General features: G+C 43.7%; 1 protein-coding gene across 2 annotated transcripts in view; it reads right to left on the bottom strand.

Moving 5' to 3' along the window:
• Window positions 1–497: 497 nt before the first annotated feature.
• ACY1 (aminoacylase 1) overlaps window positions 498–20,950 on the bottom strand; it is a 104,796-nt gene continuing 84,343 nt past the window's right edge. For both annotated transcript variants that reach the window (XM_053721121.1, XM_053721122.1), the window contains 2 exons: window positions 4,137–4,197; window positions 498–1,893 (listed from right to left, as the gene is read on the bottom strand). In XM_053721121.1, coding sequence (XP_053577096.1) covers window positions 1,729–1,893; window positions 4,137–4,197 — 226 coding nt within the window. In that variant the 3' untranslated portion in view covers window positions 498–1,728. The remainder of the gene's footprint in view (window positions 1,894–4,136; window positions 4,198–20,950) is intronic.

Genomic DNA, 20,950 nt, shown 5'->3' with positions numbered 1-20,950 from the left:
AATTGTAATGTTGTTTAAATTTCTATTCTCTATCTGAATCATGAAAGAAAGATTTTGGGTTTAGTGGCCCTTTAATTTGTTCACATTAGTAAACCCTACTAAAAAAATAGTATAGTAATAGTATATATATATATATTAGGGAGAGGCATTCGGAGGTTTGGATACCTCCGAATGCCGAAGAACGCAGCCTTTCGTGCCGTTTAGCTATTTTTAGAGCCAAATTTATTCTTGTGAAACAGCAATACACTGAAATCTGTGCAAATACAGATTTTAGTGTGTTGTGGGTTCACAAGAATAAATTTGGCTCCAAAAATAGCCAAATGGCAGGAAGTGCTGCCTTCTTCCAGATTCAGAGGTATCCTATACCGGCAAATGTGTATATATATATATATATATAGATCCTTAGTATGAGAGCAGTACAATTAAATATTTAAAATAAAAGTTACTCAATTACTTTACAGGCAGTAATGTGTCTGAGGAAAGAGCACAGGTCCCAAGACATTGCAGAATTCTTTATGTACATATAGAAAGCGCATGATTGATATACAATGTGATAATGTGCATTACAGAATCACGTACATACAAAACATACACAAAGTACAAGTTTAGGTCAAAACGTAATTTAAAACAATGAGACAAATTGGTGACATCGAGTAGGAGACATATACGTACGTGTCTTTGTAAGGGCAAAGTAATATTTTATGCACAGATGAAGCTGCAATTACTTATAATCAGGCTCATGACATTACATATACACAGGTTGGCGATATTACACATGATATACAAGGTAGAGGTATACCCACACATGTTTTATTCATTGAGTTATAAAAGGGATAGCAAGGTTAGAATTAAACTTTTACGATTCAGATAGAACTTGCCATTTTAAACAACTTTCCAATATACCTCATATAATTTGGTTCATTTTCTTTGTATCTTTTTTTTACAAGCATACCTAGGTAGGCTTAGGAGCAGAAATGCACTATTAGACGCTAGCTTCTAATTTGTGGCTGCACGTCATTGGCTCATCTGATGTGTTCAGATAGCTCCCACTAATGCCTTGCTGCTCTGTTAACAAAGGATACCAAGAGAATAAAGCAACTTTGATAATAGAAGTAAACTGGAAAGTTATTTACAATTCTTTGTTTTATCTGAATCATGAATTAAAATATTAAGATTTCATGTCCCTTTAAACAGTTACCATTTCATTTAGAAAAGTGAAGGGACATCTCACACAGCACTAATGGGTTAAATATTCTCCTCCGGTATTTACGAATGGAGTTGGAATGGCAGTGAGCGTAACTTGGCATGTCTGCAGACAGCAGAACGTTGGATTAACTGAGTAGAACTTCAGTTGGGTAGGTACAGAAAGAGGTTGGGTGAAATTTGGTGACTGATGGGGGCTAAGTGAACAAATGTGGTGTGGGTACAGATGACATATTTAGCAGGATGGATACAGAAAGATGTTTTGGTGAGAAGAACTAATGGAAGATACAATACTGAGTATATTGAATATAAAAGGACTAGAGAGTTCACTAGAGTAGATCGAGGCACTGATGGAAGGAAACACTGAGAAGCATGAGAAGAATAACAAGGAGAACTCCACAAGCTCCTCCATACATTCATTCTTCCAGGAGTTAGCCTATGCCCCTTTCCTATCCCTGAGTGCATCCCTGAGTATAAAGTCCTCCCCACACCATGACTTCACCGTCCTTATCTTTCAGGCCTTTGTCAGTGCTCTCCTGCTAGAGGGGGGACACTGGCCAGAGAGGAAATGATCTTTGTGTAGATGTGAACCCCTCGTAGAAAGATCTCTTCATTCAGATATTCGTTGTGATCATGCAACAAGATTGGAGTGTGGTTCATGGGGGAGAAGCCTAAGGCAGGGTATCCAGCCTGTAGGGGGAAGCAGAAAATCAGCAAGGTATATAGGTGCTAATAAAGTACAGATAACAAGAGTGGGGAGCATGAGTACATTCAGATATTGTAAACGATTCTGTAGCCATAACAAGAGGAAGCAAATGCCCCCCTAGTTAGTACATAGACTCACCTTATCAACTCCACTATTAGCATTTGTTAAACTTTTTGTCCCATCCCATCCACACCAAACAATCTCAACACTCTGCTCTAGTGCCTGTGACTGCTCAAACAGAGGTGAGTTCATTTGCTCTGCTTGGTGTGGATAGGGCAGACAGGATGGTTTCTCACGTAAGTAAAAAAACAAAACAAAAAAATCTAGATGCCAGGTAGCCTTATACACTAACAATAGTGGGAGTCCCAATAATGTATCACACTAAACAGCACAGGAATTCATTAGATACAATATAAATCCATTTGCTAATTCCAATGTACCTCCAGGTACTTAAAGGGATACTAAACCCACATTTTTTTCTTTCATGATTCAGATAAAGCAGGCAATTTTAAGCAACTTTCTAATTTACTCCAATTTTTTTACTTTTTCTTCGTTCTCTTGCTGTTTTTGAAAAAGCAAGAATGTAAGCTTTGGAGGCGGCCCATGTTTGGTTCAGCACCTGGGTAGTGCTTGCTAAATGTAGCCACCAATCAGCAAGAAAATTGGAGTAAATTAGAAAGTTGCTTAAAATCGCATGCTCTATCTGAAGCATGAAAGAAAAAATGTGGGTTTAGTGTCCCTTTAACAAGTAGCCATACTTGGCTTCATGTGCAAACACTGTAATTCCTCCCAAGGGGTAAATGGAAACAGTAAATTCCAAATAACCTTGTACAGGCAAAATAAAAAAATGAAATACTGGAACTCTTAACACTGAGTCCTTTATTAATAGCAACATGTTTTTCAACCAAAGAGGCTGTTTCATCCACTTTATTAGACAGTGGCTGCACACACAGCTGAATTGGGATCTTGGTACCAAGTGACGAACTGCAAATAATCACAGACTGACCGTTAAAGGAACATTAAACACTTTGAGATGGTAATATAAAATGATAAATCGTATGTAAAAATTCTATTATATACTTTCATTATTTATTTTGTCCCCTTTTCTTGTAATTCCATTCGGAAATTGTGAGCTTTTCAGTTCCTCTTAGAAATGGAAGTGCAGAACACTGTTATATTCCACACAGCCATTGGCTGCACCCACAGTAGAGAAGTTAACCTAAGTTACAACATGGCAGCTCCCATTGTTTTATAGACACTAAAACTTTACACTTATTTTGTCAATATTTTAACAACTAATGAACATTTTAAAAATATATCTGCATGTTATTCTCAGACTAATCTTTTATTTGAATGCATCATTCTATCTAGCATTTATTTAGTGTTTAATGTCCCTTTAAGTCCCCGGCAGTGCACTCCATTTATAAGTAGATTTATGTTCTCCACATAACAAAAACAGCATCCATTCTCCATCTAAGCTGCGCACTTGACTAGGAGGCCATATCTCTCATATGGTGAATCATGTGTTTTTAAACAGTGTTGGTGTTCCAGGTGCTGTTTTTGTGTTGTTGATCTTGCTGTAGGTCTAACACCATTTCTCATCATTATCTGCTCCACTGGAAGCCGCCTTACTGATCATGTGATCTGCTTTTTGTCTCTTTCCTCCAGAATATGCCCTGATGGTTGACCAGGACGTGCTAGGCAGTGTATTGGCTGTAATCACTACTGATACAGATGAACATCTGGAACGGTTTAGTTATTCCACCATAATCCATTATGGAAAGTATTTAATTATCTTATTTTTTTTTCTAATTTCGTTTATTACTCTATATGAGTTGCTAATTCCTCTTGTATCTTTAGATCAGGGCGTCAGTAACCTTGGGCCCTCAGATGTTTTGGAACTACATTTCCCATGATGCTGAGGCACTCTTTAGGCTGTCTGAGCATCATGGGAAATATAATTACAAACATCTGTGGGCCCAAGTTTGCTGACCCCTGCTTTAGATGACTCTTTGCATTTAAAAAATATATTTTGAACAGATTATTTTGCACTCTGCAAGCCATATATATGGTCAGTATCACTCAATGAAAGATGACAATAAAATATATTGATTTTTGCATAGTTGTTTAGTGTGTTAGAGATCTGATTATCAGACATGGAGAAGATTGTAAGACAGAAAAGAAAACCCCACTACAGAAATATCTCACAGATACGCTATGAACTTACGGCTCGCACGTAGCGACTGTCAGTGGCCGCTGGGAAAATCTCAGGCTTCAGCTTCAGACCTCTAAGGACAAAAGACAAAACATAGGCCAGTTAGTTACTGTAACTGTTTAGTAGGCGTGCATGTCAAGATCCCATAGGTATCACTCACTGGCTTAAAAGGGACATCAAACCCAAAAATTTTCTTTCATGATTTAGAAAAAGCATGCCATTTTAAACAACTTTCCAATTTACTTCTATCATCTAATTTGATTCATTCTCTTGATATCCTTTGTTGAAAAAGCATATCTAAATAGGCTTGTTAGCTGCTGATTGGTGGCTGCACATAGATGCCTTTTGGCATTGGCTCACCATGTGCATTTCTATTTCTTTAACAAAGGATATCCGAATAATGAAGCCAATTAAATAATAAAAGTAAATTGGAGTGTTGTTTAAAATTGTATTCCCTATCTGAAACATGAAAGAAAAACTTTGGGTTTCATGTCTCTTTAACATGGCATTAAACCCTATGGGGAAGATTTAACAAACAGCAGATGCCTCTATCTACCCCCGTAGTTTCTGGCTCACAGGAAACAGAAGTTTAAGGGACAGTCAAGTCCAAAATAAACGTTCATGGTTTAGATAGGGCATGTAATTTTAAATAACTTTCCAATTTACTTTTATAACCAATTGTGCTTTGTTCTCTTGGTATTCTTAGATGAAAGCTAAACCTAGGAGGTTCATATGCTAATTTCTTAGGGCTAGATTTAGAGTTGGGCGGTAGCCGTGAAAACCAGCGTTAGAGGCTCCTAACGCTGGTTTTAGGCTACCGCCGGTATTTGGAGTCAGTCAGGAAAGGGTCTAACGCTCACTTTTCAGCCGCAACTTTTCCATACCGCAGATCCCCTTACGTCAATTGCGTATCCTATCTTTTCAATGGGATCTTTCTAACTCCGGTATTTAGAGTCGTGGCTGAAGTGAGCGTTAGAAATCTAACGACAAAACTCCAGCCGCAGAAAAAAGTCAGTAGTTAAGAGCTTTCTGGGCTAACGCCGGTTCATAAAGCTCTTAACTACTGTGCTCTAAAGTACACTAACACCCATAAACTACCTATGTACCCCTAAACCGAGGTCCCCCCACATCGCCGCCACTCGATTAAATTTTTTTAACCCCTAATCTGCCGACCGCCACCTACGTTATACTTATGTACCCCTCATCTGCTGCCCCTAACACCGCCGACCCCTATATTATATTTATTAACCCCTAATCTGCCCCCCACAACGTCGCCGCCAACTACCTACAATAATTAACCCCTAATCTGTCGACCGCAAAGCGCCGCCACCTACATTATAGCTATGTACCCCTAATCTGCTGCCCCTAACACCGCCGACCCCTATATTATATTTATTAACCCCTAATCTGCCCCCCTGAACGTCGCCTCCACCTGCCTACACTTATTAACCCCTAATCTGCCAAGCGGATCTCACCGCTACTATAATAAAGTTATTAACCCCTAATCCGCCTCACTCCCGCCTCACTAACCCTATAATACATAGTATTAACCCCTAATCTGCCCTCCCTAACATCGCCGACACCTAACTTCAATTATTAACCCCTAATCTGCCGACCGGACCTCACCGCTACTCTATTAAATTTATTAACCCCTAAAGCTAATTCTAACCCTAACCCTAACACCCCCCTAAGTTAAATATAATTTTATTCTAACGAAATAAATTAACTCTTATTAAATAACTTATTCCTATTTAAAGCTAAATACTTACCTGTAAAATAAACCCTAATATAGCTACAATATAACGAATAATTACATTGTAGCTATTTTAGGATTAATATTTATTTTACAGGCAACTTTGTAATTATTTTAACCAGGTACAATAGCTATTAAATAGTTAAGAACTATTTAATAGTTACCTAGTTAAAATAATAACAAAATTACCTGTAAAATAAATCCTAACCTAAGTTACAATTAAACCTAACACTACACTATCATTAAATTAATTAAATAAAATACCTAAAATTATCTACAATTAAACCTAACACTACACTATCAATAAATAAATTAAATACAATTCCTACAAATAAATACAATTAAATAAACTAACTAAAGTACAAAAAATAAAAAAGAACTAAGTTACAAAAAATAAAAAAATATTTACAAACATTAGAAAAAATTACAACAATTTTAAACTAATTACACCTACTCTAAGCCCCCTAATAAAATAACAAAGACCCCCAAAATAAAAAAATGCCCTACCCTATTCTAAATTACAAAAGTTCAAAGCTCTTTTACCTTACCAGCCCTGAACAGGGCCCAAGAAATTCAGCTCTTTTGCCTGTAAAAAAACACATACAATACCCCCCCCAACATTACAACCCACCACCCACATACCCCTAATCTAACCCAAACCCCCCTTAAATAAACCTAACACTAAGCCCCTGAAGATCTTCCTACCTTATCTTCACCTCACCGGGTATCACCGATCGGTCCTGGCTCCAAAATCTTCATCCAACCCAAGCGGGGGCTGGCGATCCATCATCCGGCGGCTGAAGAGGTCCAGAAGAGGCTCCAAAGTCTTCATCCTATCCGGGAAGAAGAGGTGATCCGGACCGGCAACCATCTTGATCCAAGCGGCATCTTCTATCTTCATCCGATGACGACCGGCTCCATCTTGAAGACCTCCAGCGCGGATCCGTCCTCTTCTTCCGACGACTTCCCGACGAATGACGGTTCCTTTAAGGGACGTCATCCAAGATGGCGTCCCTCGAATTCCGATTGGCTGATAGGATTCTATCAGCCAATCGGAATTAAGGTAGGAAAATTCTGATTGGCTGATAGAATCAGCCAATCAGAATCAAGTTCAATCCGATTGGCTGATCCAATCAGCCAATCAGATTGAGCTCGCATTCTATTGGCTGTTCCGATCAGCCAATAGAATGCGAGCTCAATCTGATTGGCTGATCGGATCAGCCAATCGGATTGAACTTGATTCTGATTGGCTGATTCCATCAGCCAATCAGAATTTTCCTACCTTAATTCCGATTGGCTGATAGAATCCTATCAGCCAATCGGAATTCGAGGGACGCCATCTTGGATGACGTCCCTTAAAGGAACCGTCATTCGTCGTCTAGTCGTCGGTTGAAGAGGATGTTCTGCGTCGGCTTGGAAGAAGATGGCTCCGCTCCGCTCCAGAAGAAAGAAGATTGAAGATGCGGCTTGATAGAAGACTTCATCCCGATGATGGACTTCCGACTTCAGCCCGATGATGGATTTCTTCAGCCGCCGCTTGGATCCAGACTTCAGCCCGAGGATGGACGTCACTCTTCAGCCCCCCGCTTGGGCTTGGATCAACACTTCCGAGGACCGATCGGTGAACCTGGTATGGTGAAGATAAGGTAGGAAGATCTTCAGGGGCTTAGTGTTAGGTTTATTTAAGGGGGGTTTGGGTTAGATTAGGGGTATGTGGGTGGTGGGTTGTAATGTTGGGGGGGGGGTATTGTATGTGTTTTTTTACAGGCAAAAGAGCTGAATTTCTTGGGGCATGCCCCGCAAAGGGCCCTGTTCAGGGCTGGTAAGGTAAAAGAGCTTTGAACTTTTGTAACTTAGAATAGGGTAGGGCATTTTTTTATTTTGGGGGGCTTTGTTATTTTATTAGGGGGCTTAGAGTAGGTGTAATTAGTTTAAAATTGTTGTAATATTTTTCTAATGTTTGTAAATATTTTTTTATTTTTTGTAACTTAGTTCTTTTTTATTTTTTGTACTTTAGTTAGTTTATTTAATTGTATTTATTTGTAGATATTGTATTTAATTCATTTATTGATAGTGTAGTGTTAGGTTTAATTGTAGATAATTGCAGGTATTGTATTTAATTAATTTATTGATAGGGTAGTGTTAGGTTTAATTGTAACTTAGGTTAGGATTTATTTTAAGGTAATTTTGTAATTATTTTAACTATTTTAGCTATTAAATAGTTCTTAACTATTTAATAGCTATTGTACCTGGTTAAAATAAATACAAAGTTACCTGTAAAATAAATATAAATCCTAAAATAGCTATAATATAATTATAATTTATATTGTAGCTATATTAGGATTTATTTTACAGGTAAGTATTTAGCTTTAAATAGGAATAATTTATTTAATAAGAGTTAATTAATTTTGTTAGATTTAAATTATATTTAACTTAGGGGGGTGTTAGACTTAGCTTTAGGGGTTAATACATTTATTAGAATAGCGGTGAGCTCCAGTCGGCAGATTAGCGGTTAATGTTTGAAGTTAGGTGTCGGCGATGTTAGGGAGGGCAGATTAGGGGTTAATACTATTTATTATAGGGTTAGTGAGGCGGATTAGGGGTTAATAACTTTATTATAATAGCGGTGCGGTCCGCTCGGCAGATTAGGGGTTAATAAGTGTAGGCAGGTGGAGGCGACGTTGTGGGGGGCAGATTAAGGGTTAATAAATATAATATAGGGGTCGGCGATGTTAGGGCAGCAGATTAGGGGTACATAGGGATAATGTAAGTAGCGGCGGTTTACGGAGTGGCAGATTAGGGGTTAATAATAATATGCAGGGGTTAATAAGTGTAAGGTTAGGGGTGTTTAGACTCGGGGTACATGTTAGAGTGTTAGGTGCAGACATAGGAAGTGTTTCCCCATAGCAAACAATGGGGCTGCGTTAGGAGCTGAACGCGGCTTTTTTGCAGGTGTTAGGTTTTTTTTCAGCTCAAACAGCCCCATTGTTTTCTATGGGGGAATCGTGCACGAGCACGTTTTTGAAGCTGGCCGCGTCCGTAAGCAACTCTGGTATCGAGAGTTGCAGTGGCGTTAAATATGCCTGTACGCTCCCTTTTTGGAGCCTAACGCAGCCATTCTGTGAACTCTCAATACCAGAGTTATTTAAAAGGTGCGGCCAGAAAAAAGCCAGCGTTAGCTACGCGGGTCGTTACCGACAAAACTCTAAATCTAGGCGTGTGACCTTTAAGGCCGCTAATCTAAATGCATTTTGATCGTTTTTCACCACTAGAGGGCAATAGTGCATGTGTTTCATATAGATAACTGAGCTCATGCACGTGAATTTACAGAGGAGTTAGCACTGATTGGCTAAAATGCAAGTCTGTCAAAAGAACTGAAATAAGGGGGCAGTCTACAGAGGCTTAGATACAAGGTATTTACAGAGGTAACACGTGTATTATTATAACTGTGTTGGTTATGCAAAACAGGGGAATGGGTAATTAAGGGATTATATATCTTTTAAAAAACGAAAATTTTGGTGTTGACTGTCCCTTTAATAAGACCGCTGCTCCTGAACTTTGTGGCGGACTGCAATCATTCCGATCAGATACGATCAGGATGATTGACACCCCATGATAGCAGCCGATTGTGCACGAATGTGCAGGGAGCGACATTGTACAAGCATTTCACACACACACACACACACATATATATATATATATATATATATATATTATATAATATTCATATTTAGTTAGAATTTTCCAGTCAAACACCTTTGACATCTTACAACTTTTTTCAATTAAAATTTACATGAAGTTTTTAGTGTTTATTTTATATGAGTGTAACTGTAATTTTTAATGTATTTATGTTGTGTTTGGGGCATGTTTCCACTAGTGAGTGTAAGAAAATAGTTATGCACTATAGGAATTGGTATCATACACCTCTCTGAAAGACAGCTTCCCCAAAGTGCTGTCTAAGAAAAAACAGTAGTAAGCAAAAACTTATGTATAGAGAGGGCGCCTATTGGGTTAAAGATATCAACACTTTCAAATATTCAAAGATATTTATTAAAAGTATAACAGTAAGATAAAATATGGGACGTCTCCCTATAAAACAAGATAGCCTAAATAATCAGGCGTTATATAAAACAAGTGCAGCATTCACAATGTACATTGCAATATAACAGGCTAGCATTCAAAAAATAAAATGTAACAGTGTCCGTTATATTTGATATCAGATGATACTATTATGTTGCAAATCCAAACTATTGTTACACAGTCTTATTAATGTATACCACCAATAAAGCGTACTACAAGACTTTCAATCAGATACCACTCCAATTGGTGATTCAGTTGCTCTATGAACAAACACGGTACCTCTCAGAGCGGTAATGGTTCCATTCAGAGCCAAAGAAACTTTTCAAAGACCACAGTTTTTTCCAGTATCTAATAGATGGATAATACCTGTATCACTGTAGAGATTCCGGACTGGTAAGCAGGTATATTACCCTTTCGTGTAGTGGGTATATTACCCTTTCATATAGCGAGGTACATCTGCTCCTTCTCGGAGTCACTTTCCAAGTGAGTTGTTCCACGTGACTGTTAGCGTCTGACGTCACGGATTGACTCCGTTTTAGCAGGGTAAACAGATAATGGTTCTGGAGACAGCTAGTTGCTATTTGCCAGTACAGACAATTGGCAATATGAAACTGGAAACCTGCACTTAGTGCTTTGCACGCAGGAGAAAAAAGTTGTATTAAGTATGTTCTCACCCTCCAGATTCCAGCTTAGATTGTTTTGAAGTAGTTAGAGAATTAATAATAACCCGGGTTATGTTAAAAAGTCCATAGACCATGTAGAGACAATAATTGTGTATATTGATCCACAGCGATATCAGTGCCTTACAAACGACGCATTTCGCCTTTCTCAGGGCTTTATTAAGATGTTTGTGGCATGTAGTGGGCTCCCTTATAAATGGTGTCCTTATCTTGTGCAACAACCATGTCATATATTGTTGTGTACTGATATTTATTTTAATAAATATCTTTGAATAATTGAAAGTGTTGATATCTTTAGCCCAATAGGCTCTCTATACATAAGTTTTTGAATGTTTCCACTAGAAGTCCAGATATTGAGACTTCTGCTACGCTTAGCACGCCATTTGCAAACTAGCCCTGTGTTATTCTGGCATTACTACAAAGTCTGTCTAACAGTCTTTGTCTAAACCATTTGTGTACTGAGTTTTTGTGCAGCCCTAGGCACTGCGTAGTCTACTGCCACATTAAACCCTCATCCTCACAATATTATTTTATATTTGCCTCATATATATTTCTTAAACGAGAGGAAGGGTAATGCACCTCCCTTAGACAACCAGAGATTAATACTTTGTAAGTGATAAAACATCTGGAGATCACGGCACTGGAAATGCACAATTCCATAGAACTGCCCTTCAAAATATGCTGCCTCCTCCAAATCCTACTGCCTTAGGCACCCCTGGACTTAATGGTTGAAGCTCAGCAATAATTTTTCTTATACTGCAGGTAAATATTGCCATCTCTCAAGTCTGTCAGTGTGCGTAACATAGCTATGACTCTCTCTGACACTATTAGTTCTGCCTGTCTCTCGGTCTGCGCATCTCTCTGACACTATTAGTACTGCCTGTCTCTCGGTCTGCGCATCTCTCTGACACTATTAGTACTGCCTGTCTCTCGGTCTGCGCATCTCTCTGACACTATTAGTACTGCCTGTCTCTCGGTCTGCGCATCTCTCTGACACTATTAGTTCTGCCTGTCTCTCAATCTGCACATCTCTCTGACACTATTAGTACTGCCTGTCTATCAGTCTGCGCATCTCTCTGACACTATTAGTTCTGCCTGTCTCTCTGTCTGCGCATCTCTCTGACACTATTAGTTCTGCCTGTCTCTCGGTCTGCTCATCTCTCTGCCACTATTAGTTCTGCCTGTTTCTCGGTCTGCGCATCTCCCTGACACTATTAGTTCTGCCTGTCTCTCGGTCTGCGCATCTCTCTGACACTATTAGTTCTGCCTGTCTCTCGGTCTGCTCATCTCTCTGCCACTATTAGTTCTGCCTGTTTCTCGGTCTGCGCATCTCCCTGACACTATTAGTACTGCCTGTCTCTTGGTCTGCGCATCTCTCTGATACTATTAGTACTGCCTGTCTCTCGGTCTGCGCATCTCCCTGACACTAAGAGTTCAGCCTGTCTCTCAGTTTGCGCATCTCTCTGACACTATTATTTCTGCCTGTCTCTCGGTCTGCTCATCTCTCTGACACAATTAGTTCTGCCTGTCTCTTGGTCTGCGCATCTCCCTGACACTAAGAGTTCAGCCTGTCTCTTGGTCTGTGCATCTCTCTGACACTATTAGTTCTGCCTGTCTCTCGGTCTGCGCATCTCTCTGACACTATTAGTTCTGCCTGTCTCTCGGTCTGCGCATCTCTCTGACACTATAAGTTCTGCCTGTCTCTCGGTCTGCGCATCTCTCTGACACTATTAGTTCTGCCTGTCTCTCGCTCTGCGCATCTCCCAGACACTATTAGTTTTGCCTGTCTCTCGGTCTGCGCATGTCTCTGACACTATTAGTACTGCCTGTCTCTCGGTCTGCGCATCTCTCTGACACTATTAGTTCTGCCTGTCTCTCTGTCTGCGCATCTCTCTGACACTATTAGTACTGCCTGTCTCTCGGTCTGCGCATCTCTCTGACACTATTAGTACTGCCTGTCTCTCGGTCTGCGCATCTCTCTGACACTATTATTTCTGCCTGTCTCTCTGTCTGCGCATCTCTCTGACACTATTAGTTCTGCCTGTCTCTCTGTCTGCTCATCTCTCTGACACAATTAGTTCTGCCTGTCTCTTGGTCTGCGCATCTCCCTGACACTATTAGTTTTGCCTGTCTCTCGGTCTGCGCATGTCTCTGACACTATTAGTACTGCCTGTCTCTCGGTCAGCGCATCTCTCTGACACTATTAGTTCTGCCTGTCTCTCTGTCTGCGCATCTCTCTGACACTATTAGTACTGCCTGCCTCTCGGTCTGCGCATCTCTCTGACACTATTACTACTGCCTGTCTCTCGGTCTGCGCATCTCTCTGACACTATTAGTTCTGCCTGTCTCTTGGTCTGCGCATCTCCCTGACACCAAGAGTTCAGCCTGTCTCTTGGTCTGTGCATCTCTCTGACACTATTAGTTCTGCCTGTCTCTCGGTCTGCGCATCTCTCTGACACTATTAGTTCTGCCTGTCTCTCGGTCTGCGCATCTCTCTGACACTATTAGTTCTGCCTGTCTCTCGGTCTGCGCATCTCTCTGACACTATTAGTTCTGCCTGTCTCTCGCTCTGCGCATCTCCCTGACACTATTAGTTTTGCCTGTCTCTCGGTCTGCGCATCTCTCTGACACTATTAGTACTGCCTGTCTCTCGGTCTGCGCATCTCTCTGACACTATTAGTTCTGCCTGTCTCTCTGTCTGCGCATCTCTCTGACACTATTAGTACTGCCTGTCTCTCGGTCTGCGCATCTCTCTGACATTATTAGTACTGCCTGTCTCTCGGTCTGCGCATCTCTCTGACACTATTAGTTCTGCCTGTCTCTCTGTCTGCGCATCTCTCTGACACTATTAGTTCTGCCTGTCTCTCTGTCTGCTCATCTCTCTGACACAATTAGTTCTGCCTGTCTCTTGGTCTGCGCATCTCCCTGACACTAAGAGTTCAGCCTGTCTCTTGGTCTGTGCATCTCTCTGACACTATTAGTTCTGCCTGTCTCTCGGTCTGCGCATCTCTCTGACACTATTAGTTCTGCCTGTCTCTCGGTCTGCGCATCTCTCTGACACTATTAGTTCTGCCTGTCTCTCGGTCTGCGCATCTCTCTGACACTATTAGTTCTGCCTGTCTCTCGGTCTGCGCATCTCTCTGACACTATTAGTTCTGCCTGTCTCTCGGTCTGCGCATCTCTCTGACACTATTAGTTCTGCCTGTCTCTCGCTCTGCGCATCTCCCTGACACTATTAGTTTTGCCTGTCTCTTGGTCTGCGCATGTCTCTGACACTATTAGTACTGCCTGTCTCTCTGTCTGCGCATCTCTCTGACACTATTAGTACTGCCTGTCTCTCGGTCTGCGCATCTCTCTGACACTATTACTACTGCCTGTCTCTCGGTCTGCGCATCTCTCTGACACTATTAGTTCTGCCTGTCTCTTGGTCTGCGCATCTCCCTGACACTAAGAGTTCAGCCTGTCTCTCTGTCTGCGCATCTCTCTGACACTATTAGTACTGCCTGTCTCTCGGTCTGCGCATCTCTCTGACACTATTAGTTCTGCCTGTCTCTCGGTCTGCTCATCTCTCTGACACAATTAGTTCTGCCTGTCTCTTGGTCTGCGCATCTCCCTGACACTAAGAGTTCAGCCTGTCTCTTGGTCTGTGCATCTCTCTGACACTATTACTACTGCCTGTCTCTCGGTCTGCGCATCTCTCTGACACTATTAGTTCTGCCTGTCTCTCTGTCTGCGCATCTCTCTGACACTATTAGTTCTGCCTGTCTCTCTGTCTGCGCATCTCTCTGACACTATTAGTACTGCCTGTCTCTCGGTCTGCGCATCTCTCTGACACTATTAGTTCTGCCTGTCTCTCGGTCTGCTCATCTCTCTGACACAATTAATTCTGCCTGTCTCTTGGTCTGCGCATCTCCCTGACACTAAGAGTTCAGCCTGTCTCTTGGTCTGTGCATCTCTCTGACACTATTAGTTCTGCCTGTCTCTCGGTCTGCGCATCTCTCTGACACTATTAGTTCTGCCTGTCTCTCGGTCTGCGCATCTCTCTGACACTATTAGTTCTGCCTGTCTCTCGGTCTGCGCATCTCTCTGACACTATTAGTTCTGCCTTTCTCTCGCTCTGCGCATCTCCCTGACACTATTAGTTTTGCCTGTCTCTCGGTCTGCGCATGTCTCTGACACTATTAGTACTGCCTGTCTCTCGGTCTGCGCATCTCTCTGACACTATTAGTTCTGCCTGTCTCTCTGTCTGCGCATCTCTCTGACACTATTAGTACTGCCTGTCTCTCGGTCTGCACATCTCTCTGACACTATTAGTACTGCCTGTCTCTCGGTCTGCGCATCTCTCTGACACTATTATTTCTGCCTGTCTCTCTGTCTGCGCATCTCTCTGACACTATTAGTTCTGCCTGTCTCTCTGTCTGCTCATCTCTCTGACACAATTAGTTCTGCCTGTCTCTTGGTCTGCGCATCTCCCTGACACTATTAGTACTGCCTGTCTCTCGGTCTGCGCATCTCTCTGACACTATTAGTACTGCCTGTCTCTCGGTCTGCGCATCTCTCTGACACTATTATTTCTGCCTGTCTCTCTGTCTGCGCATCTCTCTGACACTATTAGTTCTGCCTGTCTCTCTGTCTGCTCATCTCTCTGACACAATTAGTTCTGCCTGTCTCTTGGTCTGCGCATCTCCCTGACACTATTAGTTTTGCCTGTCTCTCGGTCTGCGCATGTCTCTGACACTATTAGTACTGCCTGTCTCTCGGTCAGCGCATCTCTCTGACACTATTAGTTCTGCCTGTCTCTCTGTCTGCGCATCTCTCTGACACTATTAGTACTGCCTGTCTCTCGGTCTGCGCATCTCTCTGACACTATTAGTACTGCCTGTCTCTCGGTCTGCGCATCTCTCTGACACTATTAGTTCTGCCTGTCTCTTGGTCTGCGCATCTCCCTGACACCAAGAGTTCAGCCTGTCTCTTGGTCTGTGCATCTCTCTGACACTATTAGTTCTGCCTGTCTCTCGGTCTGCGCATCTCTCTGACACTATTAGTTCTGCCTGTCTCTCGGTCTGCGCATCTCTCTGACACTATTAGTTCTGCCTGTCTCTCGGTCTGCTCATCTCTCTGACACTATTAGTTCTGCCTGTCTCTCGCTCTGCGCATCTCCCTGACACTATTAGTTTTGCCTGTCTCTCGGTCTGCGCATGTCTCTGACACTATTAGTACTGCCTGTCTCTCGGTCTGCGCATCTCTCTGACACTATTAGTTCTGCCTGTCTCTCTGTCTGCGCATCTCTCTGACACTATTAGTACTGCCTGTCTCTCGGTCTGCGCATCTCTCTGACACTATTAGTACTGCCTGTCTCTCGGTCTGCGCATCTCTCTGACACTATTATTTCTGCCTGTCTCTCTGTCTGCGCATCTCTCTGACACTATTAGTTCTGCCTGTCTCTCTGTCTGCTCATCTCTCTGACACAATTAGTTCTGCCTGTCTCTTGGTCTGCGCATCTCCCTGACACTAAGAGTTCAGCCTGTCTCTTGGTCTGCGCATCTCTCTGACACTATTAGTACTGCCTGTCTCTCGGTCTGCGCATCTCTCTGACACTATTAGTTCTGCCTGTCTCTCGGTCTGCGCATCTCTCTGACACTATTAGTTCTGCCTGTCTCTCGGTCTGCGCATCTCTCTGACACTATTAGTTCTGCCTGTCTCTCGGTCTGCGCATCTCTCTGACACTATTAGTTCTGCCTGTCTCTCGGTCTGCGCATCTCTCTGACACTATTAGTACTGCCTGTCTCTCGGTCTGCGCATCTCTCTGACACTATTACTACTGCCTGTCTCTCGGTCTGCGCATCTCTCTGACACTATTAGTTCTGCCTGTCTCTTGGTCTGCGCATCTCCCTGACACCAAGAGTTCAGCCTGTCTCTTGGTCTGTGCATCTCTCTGACACTATTAGTTCTGCCTGTCTCTCGGTCTGCGCATCTCTCTGACACTATTAGTTCTGCCTGTCTCTCGGTCTGCGCATCTCTCTGACACTATTAGTTCTGCCTGTCTCTCGGTCTGCACATCTCTCTGACACTATTAGTTCTGCCTGTCTCTCGCTCTGCGCATCTCCCTGACACTATTAGTTTTGCCTGTCTCTCGGTCTGCGCATGTCTCTGACACTATTAGTACTGCCTGTCTCTCGGTCTGCGCATCTCTCTGACACTATTAGTTCTGCCTGTCTCTCTGTCTGCGCATCTCTCTGACACTATTAGTACTGCCTGTCTCTCGGTCTGCGCATCTCTCTGACACTATTAGTACTGCCTGTCTCTCGGTCTGCGCATCTCTCTGACACTATTATTTCTGCCTGTCTCTCTGTCTGCGCATCTCTCTGACACTATTAGTTCTGCCTGTCTCTCTGTCTGCTCATCTCTCTGACACAATTAGTTCTGCCTGTCTCTCGGTCTGCGCATCTCTCTGACACTATTAGTTCTGCCTGTCTCTCGGTCTGCGCATCTCTCTGACACTATTAGTTCTGCCTGTCTCTCGGTCTGCGCATCTCTCTGACACTATTAGTTCTGCCTGTCTCTCGGTCTGCGCATCTCTCTGACACTATTAGTTCTGCCTGTCTCTCGCTCTGCGCATCTCCCTGACACTATTAGTTTTGCCTGTCTCTTGGTCTGCGCATGTCTCTGACACTATTAGTACTGCCTGTCTCTCGGTCAGCGCATCTCTCTGACACTATTAGTTCTGCCTGTCTCTCTGTCTGCGCATCTCTCTGACACTATTAGTACTGCCTGTCTCTCGGTCTGCGCATCTCTCTGACACTATTAGTACTGCCTGTCTCTCGGTCTGCGCATCTCTCTGACACTATTAGTTCTGCCTGTCTCTTGGTCTGCGCATCTCCCTGACACTAAGAGTTCAGCCTGTCTCTTGGTCTGTGCATCTCTCTGACACTATTAGTTCTGCCTGTCTCTCGGTCTGCGCATCTCTCTGACACTATTAGTTCTGCCTGTCTCTCGGTCTGCGCATCTCTCTGACACTATTAGTTCTGCCTGTCTCTCGGTCTGCACATCTCTCTGACACTATTAGTTCTGCCTGTCTCTCGCTCTGCGCATCTCCCTGACACTATTAGTTTTGCCTGTCTCTCGGTCTGCGCATGTCTCTGACACTATTAGTACTGCCTGTCTCTCGGTCTGCGCATCTCTCTGACACTATTAGTTCTGCCTGTCTCTCTGTCTGCGCATCTCTCTGACACTATTAGTACTGCCTGTCTCTCGGTCTACGCATCTCTCTGACACTATTAGTACTGCCTGTCTCTCGGTCTGCGCATCTCTCTGACACAATTAGTTCTGCCTGTCTCTTGGTCTGCGCATCTCCCTGACACTAAGAGTTCAGCCTGTCTCTTGGTCTGTGCATCTCTCTGACACTATTAGTTCTGCCTGTTTCTCGGTCTGCGCATCTCTCTGACACTATTAGTTCTGCCTGTCTCTCGGTCTGCGCATCTCTCTGACACTATTAGTTCTGCCTGTCTCTCGGTCTGCGCATCTCTCTGACACTATTAGTTCTGCCTTTCTCTCGCTCTGCGCATCTCCCTGACACTATTAGTTTTGCCTGTCTCTCGGTCTGCGCATGTCTCTGACACTATTAGTACTGCCTGTCTCTCGGTCTGCGCATCTCTCTGACACTATTAGTTCTGCCTGTCTCTCTGTCTGCGCATCTCTCTGACACTATTAGTACTGCCTGTCTCTCGGTCTGCGCATCTCTCTGACACTATTAGTACTGCCTGTCTCTCGGTCTGCGCATCTCTCTGACACTATTAGTACTGCCTGTCTCTCGGTCTGCGCATCTCTCTGACACTATTAGTACTGCCTGTCTCTCGGTCTGCGCATCTCTCTGACACTATTAGTTCTGCCTGTCTCTCAATCTGCGCATCTCTCTGACACTATTAGTTCTGTCTATCTCTCTGTCTGCGCATCTCTCTGACACTATTAGTACTGCCTGCCTCTCGGTCTGCGCATCTCTCTGACACTATTACTACTGCCTGTCTCTCGGTCTGCGCATCTCTCTGACACTATTAGTTCTGCCTGTCTCTTGGTCTGCGCATCTCCCTGACACCAAGAGTTCAGCCTGTCTCTTGGTCTGTGCATCTCTCTGACACTATTAGTTCTGCCTGTCTCTCGGTCTGCGCATCTCTCTGACACTATTAGTTCTGCCTGTCTCTCGGTCTGCGCATCTCTCTGACACTATTAGTTCTGCCTGTCTCTCGGTCTGCACATCTCTCTGACACTATTAGTTCTGCCTGTCTCTCGCTCTGCGCATCTCCCTGACACTATTAGTTTTGCCTGTCTCTCGGTCTGCGCATGTCTCTGACACTATTAGTACTGCCTGTCTCTCGGTCTGCGCATCTCTCTGACACTATTAGTTCTGCCTGTCTCTCTGTCTGCGCATCTCTCTGACACTATTAGTACTGCCTGTCTCTCGGTCTGCGCATCTCTCTGACACTATTAGTACTGCCTGTCTCTCGGTCTGCGCATCTCTCTGACACTATTATTTCTGCCTGTCTCTCTGTCTGCGCATCTCTCTGACACTATTAGTTCTGCCTGTCTCTCTGTCTGCTCATCTCTCTGACACAATTAGTTCTGCCTGTCTCTTGGTCTGCGCATCTCCCTGACACTAAGAGTTCAGCCTGTCTCTTGGTCTGTGCATCTCTCTGACACTATTAGTTCTGCCTGTCTCTCGGTCTGCGCATCTCTCTGACACTATTAGTTCTGCCTGTCTCTCGGTCTGCGCATCTCTCTGACACTATTAGTTCTGCCTGTCTCTCGGTCTGCGCATCTCTCTGACACTATTAGTTCTGCCTGTCTCTCGGTCTGCGCATCTCTCTGACACTATTAGTTCTGCCTGTCTCTCGGTCTGCGCATCTCTCTGACACTATTAGTTCTGCCTGTCTCTCGCTCTGCGCATCTCCCTGACACTATTAGTTTTGCCTGTCTCTTGGTCTGCGCATGTCTCTGACACTATTAGTACTGCCTGTCTCTCTGTCTGCGCATCTCTCTGACACTATTAGTACTGCCTGTCTCTCGGTCTGCGCATCTCTCTGACACTATTACTACTGCCTGTCTCTCGGTCTGCGCATCTCTCTGACACTATTAGTTCTGCCTGTCTCTTGGTCTGCGCATCTCCCTGACACTAAGAGTTCAGCCTGTCTCTTGGTCTGTGCATCTCTCTGACACTATTAGTTCTGCCTGTCTCTCGGTCTGCGCATCTCTCTGACACTATTAGTTCTGCCTGTCTCTCGGTCTGCGCATCTCTCTGACACTATTAGTTCTGCCTGTCTCTCGCTCTGCGCATCTCCCTGACACTATTAGTTTTGCCTGTCTCTCGGTCTGCGCATGTCTCTGACACTATTAGTACTGCCTGTCTCTCGGTCTGCGCATCTCTCTGACACTATTAGTTCTGCCTGTCTCTCTGTCTGCGCATCTCTCTGACACTATTAGTACTGCCTGTCTCTCGGTCTACGCATCTCTCTGACACTATTAGTACTGCCTGTCTCTCGGTCTGCGCATCTCTCTGACACTATTAGTTCTGCCTGTCTCTCTGTCTGCGCATCTCTCTGACACTATTAGTTCTGCCTGTCTCTCTGTCTGCGCATCTCTCTGACACTATTAGTACTGCCTGTCTCTCGGTCTGCGCATCTCTCTGACACTATTAGTTCTGCCTGTCTCTCGGTCTGCTCATCTCTCTGACACAATTAGTTCTGCCTGTCTCTTGGTCTGCGCATCTCCCTGACACTAAGAGTTCAGCCTGTCTCTTGGTCTGTGCATCTCTCTGACACTATTAGTTCTGCCTGTCTCTCGGTCTGCGCATCTCTCTGACACTATTAGTTCTGCCTGTCTCTCGGTCTGCGCATCTCTCTGACACTATTAGTTCTGCCTGTCTCTCGGTCTGCGCATCTCTCTGACACTATTAGTTCTGCCTTTCTCTCGCTCTGCGCATCTCCCTGACACTATTAGTTTTGCCTGTCTCTCGGTCTGCGCATGTCTCTGACACTATTAGTTCTGCCTGTCTCTCGGTCTGCGCATCTCTCTGACACTATTAGTTCTGCCTGTCTCTCTGTCTGCGCATCTCTCTGACACTATTAGTACTGCCTGTCTCTCGGTCTGCACATCTCTCTGACACTATTAGTACTGCCTGTCTCTCGGTCTGCGCATCTCTCTGACACTATTAGTTCTGCCTGTCTCTCTGTCTGCGCATCTCTCTGACACTATTAGTTCTGCCTGTCTCTCTGTCTGCTCATCTCTCTGACACAATTAGTTCTGCCTGTCTCTTGGTCTGC

Source organism: Bombina bombina, chromosome 7 (assembly GCF_027579735.1).
Source record: "Bombina bombina isolate aBomBom1 chromosome 7, aBomBom1.pri, whole genome shotgun sequence".
NCBI lineage: Eukaryota > Metazoa > Chordata > Amphibia > Anura > Bombinatoridae > Bombina > Bombina bombina.
Note: the sequence above shows the minus strand (reverse complement) of the source record. Positions and strands in the feature narration are given on the sequence as shown.